Consider the following 7,290-nt stretch of genomic DNA (forward strand, 5'->3'; position numbering starts at 1 on the left):
TTGCAAACCTATATATATAACACCCAATACCTCCCTGCAGAATCCATGTGGGACGCATCATTCCCGATCCCTTTAGACTGAAAGTCCTCGTGAAGCAACTGGGGTCATGACTCGTTCACCCCGACCTCTCCCGAAGAACGTCAGAGAACCTTTGTACATGGCCCACCGACCCATACATAGTGAGGCTCTGATACCAAATAATATGAACTTGCCTGACTCCACCTCAAAAGCTAGCTCAGAAGGGGAGGTTTGCAAACCCATATATATAACACTTAAGACCTCCCTGCAGAACCCATGTGGGACGCATCATGACTATTCAGGGTTAATGTTATTTATGAAACCAAATGGTTTTTTAATATTATTTGTAATATTCATGGAACATTTTTTTCTTCTCCATAGACAAATGTTATCTTAAATTGAAAAATATTTTCTAACATGGCCTGAATGTGATGTTTTAGGGTTATCATATGGATAATGCTCAAAATTAATTGGTATCTTATGACACATGGACGCCACAAAATTATTAATTTTATCATCATTATTGACAAATTATAGTGAATTCATTATAAAATAAACCTCATGGTACCCAAAAAGACAGTAAAAAAATCCTCTGCCTTTTGAGTGTCAAGGCACTTAACCGCTTGATATTTCTTTTGAACTTTTCCCTTTATGAATAAATTTTCGTCAGTTGTCTTTTATTTGCTGTTGCAATCATTTCCCAATTTTTATAATGGAAGTATGGAACTCCATGAGCCATTATTTGTTGGATGTGGAAAGCTATTCAGAACCTTTTTTTTTCCTCATTTCATTTTGGTTTTTTTTTTTTTTTTTTTTTTTTTTTTTTTCTTTTTGTGGATAGGTAAAATTGACTAAGAAGGTCACAGAACAAGTGAGACTGCTTGCAAAAGATGAAGATGAAGAACTTACAGAAACAAGCTCATATAATGTAATTCCGCCGTATGACCAAGCAAAGGCCCTTGGTAAAACAAATATTGATGTTGATCGAATTGCTGCTGGACTACCCTGTGGCAGTGAGGGGTTCCTTTTGATGTATGCACGCTGGAGAAAACTGGAAAGAGACTTGTACAATGAACGCAAAGAGTAAGTGGATTTTATATTTCTTTTGATAATTCATTGCAGTAATTGTGCCGATACTCCATAAAAATTTAAATAATTTGTGAATTCAGTTCTTTTAAACTTTTGTGTTAATTTTAGTATTTTATTGTGTTGTCTAGTGTTTGTGATGACATTCTGTGGTTTCTTCTATATTTGGCTTGCAATAATGAATGCTGAATCTTGAATTTTTAGATGTTGATGTGATACAGTTGTTTTGCAGACTACTATATTCCCTGACAATTGTCATTATCATTTTGCAGGCGATTTGATATAACACAAATTCCTGATGTTTATGACTCATGCAAGTAAGTCCTCTATTTTCAATTGGTACTGGGATGTGATCATATTAGTCATGAATAAGGAAGTATGATATGTTACCTAACTAATTACCATTTCCAAAATTTTTCCTCGAGTAGAATCACTTGTTGTACTAAGCTTAATTAAGTTTCTAGGCTTACCAACTTAAATGAAATTATGGTTGTTTAAAAGTTGTTGCTTCTTGTATTGTTCCAAGTTGCCGCCACATGTTGCATTTCTCTCCTAACATCATTTTCATTACCTTCCAGTGATCTGATGACTAGCGTTAATTTGGATCATTCTTTGAGATAATCCCTAGTGTATAGATAATCCAGGAGTACTAACCTTTAGTTTTTCAACTATTTTACTTCTTAACAACGCTTATGTAAATGGTGAAGTGCTTGTGGGAAACGTGGAATGTAAACTTCAAAGTCTTTAATTTGACTTGGAGGAGACCTAAATTGACTTGGAGGAGAGTAGTACAACATGACCTAGAAGCATTACACATTTCTGAGGATTTAACCCAAAATCGTTTAGAGTGGAGAAAGTGAATCCATATAGCCGACCCTAAATCTTTGGGATAAAGGCTTAGTTGAGTTGAGTTAAGTTGAGTCTATCTCTAATATGAAAACCTCTAATTGCAATTTGTGCAATTGCTTTATTTTAAGGGATTGTCTCTTAAATTCAACTGGTTAATAGAATCAGACTTGAGTGCTAAAATTGAAAAGTCATCTGAGATTAGTTGGCTAGTACCTCAATGATGGTGATATGTACTATTTGGTGCTGTGTTTGTGGTGGCTGATTTTATGCATGTAATGACGTTAAGAGTCAGGCATGGAAAGCATGCACTTTTGCTCTGGTTGTGTGTTCCTGGATGTATAAAATGCTGAAGGTATTACTGGTGACAGAATATTTCTTAGTTCGTTCATATTATGTGCATGGCTTTAAAATTTAATTTAAGCTGAACAACTTACCTTAATTCCAAAGCTTTTATGGCAAGCCAGTATTAAGAAGGTCATTGTATCGTGTTATTTCTAAGTTCGGCCTTTTCTGACTTATAAAATGTTTCTTTCATTTGACTTGCATACTATTTTACAGATATGACTTGTTGCACAATGCTCATCTTAATCTAGAAGGTCTTGATGAACTATTCAAAGTTGCTCAGGTACTTTGTTCATCTTTAAAGGTGGTGTAACTTTTATCTTTTATTTTTGATATCTTATCAATTACTGTCTAACTGATAATGATATTTAGTTATCCTTGTTGTCATCTATAATATTGCATAGTTATACGGATGTTGGTTTTATTGGTTCTATCTTACTTCCATCTTATATTGTTATTGCAGCTACTTGCAGATGGTGTCATACCAAATGAGTATGGGATTAATCCAAAGCAGAAATTGAAAATTGGCTCCAAGGTGAGGCTCTGATGTGATACTTCTGTTTTTGTTTTTCATTGTAAATTCACTTAATAGCCATTTGTTTAGTTGCCCAGTTGTACTTGGGCTACAACAACCACTGCTTAAGCCTGCATTTCTCAAAAATTGTATGATTATCATGTGAATTCTTGATTATCACTAGATCTAATTGATGAAGAACAAATAAAGAACAAAGAACAAATCAATGACCAATACTTGAAAAGAGAATTAATTCTCAACAATTTTATTAATCTCAATAATAATCATAATCTAAAACTTTTGAATAATAGAAAATTAGCTTTATTTACAACCCTAATCAAATTAGGAATAATAACCCAACTTTAATTAGGAATACTAAATAACATAAATTAGGGAATAATAGACCTAATAATAATAAAATTTCTAAATAATAAAAACTCTTTAATTTCCTAATTCTATAATCATTAAAATTCCTAAATAAAATTCTAAGCTTCCTATTCTGCTTACTAATAAAATTGGAACTCTTTAAGATACGTGGGTTTCTTTTGCATGGACTTGATTGTTGTGCATCATTGTTATTTAAATATTTCTAGACCATATTAATTGTTTTTGCCTCGGCAGCTGTTTCTGCACTCTTCAGCTCTCTGTGAACATTGATAGGTTTTTGAAGATGGCTGAATCTTATTTTGTTGAACTTCAGATTGCTCGCCGTTTGTTGGGTAAAATCTTGATTGATCTGAGGAACACTCGGGAGGAAGCCATTAGTGTTGCAGAATTAAAGAGCAATCAGGACCAACATTCAACATCAGCAAAGAGTGAGGAGGATGCAGATTATCAATCAAAGTTTTTCATTAAGAATGAAGACACGAGAAGAACTAGCACAAGTGAAATATCAATAGATCAGGATGATGACGATGATAAAGAGACAAAATACCGTTTGGATCCAAAGTAAGTACTAGAACTGTTTAATTCACGTGTAAAATTTTTAGTGGTGTAACTGAATATTGCAGCGTTTAAATCATTCTTAACCAGGTATGCAAATGTCAAGACACCTGAACGCCACGTCCGGACACGTCTTTATTTTACTTCAGTAAGTATAATATATGCTCCATTTCCTTTCGAGTATATTCTCTCTCTCTCTCTCTCTCTCTCTCTCTCTCTCTCTCTCTCTCTCTCTCTCCCTCACCCCAGACACAGACGCACTTGATGCATTTATATTTCTTGTTTCCTCTGTCAGATCTAAGAATTCTTTGTACAAAATATAAAATTGGCTCTCAACGCGTACCAGGAGAGTTGAAAAAACCTTGAGTATTTGTTTAGTTTTGACTCTATAGAAAGACAGGATTCTGGTTTACCAAATTAGTTTTCTTTTTTTGTTCCCATTAAGACAAATTTTACTCTCACAAAGTATTGAGCTGTCTTCAAGGACTCGAAAACATTTTGAAGGAAATAAAAAAAAAAAAGAATATTTTTCAATTTTCAGTGCAATCATAGCTCAGACCAAACAGCATTAATCAGAAATAGGAAGGTATTGACTATTGAGTTGAACTCTTAGTACAAATCAATTAGTTATCTATCTAAGCTCATTCCCCTCTTTCCCAAATAAGCAAAGAGAAAGAAGTTATCATCATCGTTGTTGTCATCATTATTGCATTTTTTTCTCCTCTTCTTTTAATTGACTTTTTTATGTCTTGGTATTCAGAAAGTGTTATTTATTGGACATCCAATAAATAGAAAAAAAAAAATATTTTTTCCTCAGTTTATGACATATGATAGTACTGCTAAATTATTTATTTTAATTCTGTTTGACAGGAATCTCATATCCATTCCCTTGTCAATGTTCTCCGTTACTGTAACTTGGATGAGTCTCTGCAAGGAGAGGATAGTCTTGTTTGCCATAGTGCCTTGGAGCGCCTGCACAATACCAAGGAGCTTGACTACATGAGTTACATTGTGCTGAGGATGTTCGAGAACACTGAGGTGCTAACACCTCTGTATTTCTTTGTCTCCTTTAATTTTAAAATTTTACTAGGGATGTAGCTTATTTAAGATGATGCATATTCAATGCTGAGAGCCAGTTCGGCTGGCCTTGGCCTGTACTGGCTAGTCAGATCAGAAACTGGATCTAGCTTGGGATCAGGGATCCAGCCATTGGAAGTGGTATTGATTTTTTATTTTAGTGGACACCTAATGCGGTAATGCCACTAAAGAAGTTTTGTTGGTGTTGGTCATTTTTTAACCTTGAGGAAACAGAGTTCCTGTTGGCCATGAAATTAAATTCCTCTGAGCATTAATTCGTTTCATGTATTGCAGCAATAAGTCTATCTATTGCATCTTTTAATATTCTTAACTCATTACCTGGACTCTTAATGGAAGTAGTGAGATAGTTTCTCACATCCGATCTTAAGTTCAACTTGACAAGTTATTTGCCCCATTAATTGTTGGAGTGCTTGTTCATCATAGATAGTTTATGGTTATCATATATTCTTATGCTTACTCTCCAGTTCTAGCAAAGAATATTTTTTGGGCTTCTCAATGTAACCGTGTTAAAGAAGATGATGAATAAGAAGTGCATACACTTTTGAAGTTATTTTATCCTGGTTCAATGATAATTTTAAATAGGTGAATTAATTTTTTTTAATTAAGCACAAAAATGTTTATTACTTGAGACTGGTTTCACTAATTACTCCTATACATTTATGTTATTAAGTAAATAAAATGTTTTAACGGCTTATGAAGTTGTATTTTTAAAATTGAAACTGCAGGTTGCTTTAGAAGACCCGAAAAGGTTCCGCATAGAGATGACATACAGCCGTGGTGCTGACTTATCCCCCTTGGAGGTAATTCATCTTCCATTGTTCCTGAACTGCTAGTAAATTTTTCATGATCTTAAGTGATGTCCTGTAGCGATTTGAATAAAAATTTTATTACTTGCCAGAATAGGGAAAAAAATTGGAGGAAAGCTGCCACTGCCCTACTGGGATTGCTATTATTTAATCTGGAAACATGAAATTGGGCTTTAGTTAAATGGGACATTAGATTATCATTCATAGTATGGTGGGCCTGAAGATTATCATTACCTGGACTAACATTTTTTTCCCCTAAGTTTAGATTGGAAACAACATGATCTATTTATACCTTCAGATTGTTCAGTAAATGACAGACTTGTGTTAACATTGGTTTATACATCAATTGGCAGGAAGATCCAACTAATTGAATGTTTAGGTTCTTCTGCTACTTTTTGGTGGTGCAAATTTTATTAAATTGATGTCGAAATGATTTGAGACCATAGATATCAGAAAGATGTCAAGACAGAATAATTCATTTTTGTAGCATGCTTCAAGGGATGATGTTAACAAAGCTTCTACTTTGTTTCAGAAAAATGATAGTGAGGCTACCACTTTGCATCAGGAGCATACACTGCCTATAATGGGTCCAGAAAGGCTGCAAGAAGTGGGATCGTATCTCACATTAGAGAAAATGGAGAAGATGATTCGCCCATTTGCCATGCCGGCAGAAGACTTTCCTCCACCTGCAACTCCCGCAGGATTCTCCGGCTACTTCTCAAAAAGTGCTGCAGTACTAGAGCGCTTGGTGAATCTTTGGCGTTTCCATAAACATGATAAGCATTCTAGTGCTAATGGAAAGTAATTCTTACCAAATATTTTTTTCTTTTTTTTTTTTTAACTAATTACCATTGTTTTTGACGTTCTATGTTATTTCATATGATGTATAAGCTTTACTGGGTACTGTTTGGTCTTACAGACAAGCTGAGCTTTGAGCTTTTCTGGGAGAAAATTTTTGGGGCAAACTAACAACTTTAGCAGCAAAAGAAAGTAATCTTAGCTATAACCAACTATGCTCAGATTCTTTTTTTATTATTTTTTTCCCTTTCGATTAATGGGTATAGCATTACTAAGAAACAAATAATAGTATCTTTGCTTTTGCTATTGGCTACATTTCTAACATGGCCTTCTTCAATATGCTTTCTTGCGGTTTTATCAAATGCCATTAGCGGCAAAAGTTTTGATAAAATTCTATTGGAGCCAAATCCAAATAATGCAAGCTAAGTTATTATGTCTCCCTACCCATTTTTTATCTATTGTGTAGCGTGTAAGCATTCGATGTATGATGAAAAGACATTTGCAAATTATTGAGCTTTATCCATGTCCTGCATCAGATTAGAGAAGTTGATGAGTGGTAGTGATAAAGTAGCCAAGAGGACCTACCACTTCTCTAATTTTCACTGGTTTGGATGCCTTTCATGGCCAAACACTATATGTTTGGAAAGGCAAAAATGGAACGAATTTCTATGGTTAAAGATTTGGATGGTTGGAAGAAAATGCATGAAAACGGTTCGAATTGGGTGAGTTTAACTATGGATTATTTTTGAGTTGTGAGTAATATTAATTTTTATTTATTTAATTTTTAATTAAAATTTAACTTAATTAACTCGAATTATATATAAATTATTGGATTTA

The 7,290-nt window shown here is 34.0% G+C and overlaps 1 protein-coding gene across 2 annotated transcripts in view; it reads left to right on the forward strand.

The window, feature by feature from the left end:
• Positions 1-6,710, forward strand: part of LOC110649775 (inositol hexakisphosphate and diphosphoinositol-pentakisphosphate kinase VIP2) — a 38,406-nt gene extending 31,696 nt beyond the window's left edge. For both annotated transcript variants that reach the window (XM_021804471.2, XM_021804472.2), the window contains exons 22-30: positions 860-1,101; positions 1,377-1,421; positions 2,512-2,578; positions 2,759-2,830; positions 3,510-3,757; positions 3,842-3,899; positions 4,622-4,789; positions 5,575-5,649; positions 6,188-6,710. In XM_021804471.2, coding sequence (XP_021660163.1) covers positions 860-1,101; positions 1,377-1,421; positions 2,512-2,578; positions 2,759-2,830; positions 3,510-3,757; positions 3,842-3,899; positions 4,622-4,789; positions 5,575-5,649; positions 6,188-6,460 — 1,248 coding nt within the window. In that variant the 3' untranslated portion in view covers positions 6,461-6,710. The remainder of the gene's footprint in view (positions 1-859; positions 1,102-1,376; positions 1,422-2,511; positions 2,579-2,758; positions 2,831-3,509; positions 3,758-3,841; positions 3,900-4,621; positions 4,790-5,574; positions 5,650-6,187) is intronic.
• Positions 6,711-7,290: the final 580 nt, after the last annotated feature.

The sequence above is a fragment of the Hevea brasiliensis genome, chromosome 15, assembly GCF_030052815.1.
Source record: "Hevea brasiliensis isolate MT/VB/25A 57/8 chromosome 15, ASM3005281v1, whole genome shotgun sequence".
NCBI lineage: Eukaryota > Viridiplantae > Streptophyta > Magnoliopsida > Malpighiales > Euphorbiaceae > Hevea > Hevea brasiliensis.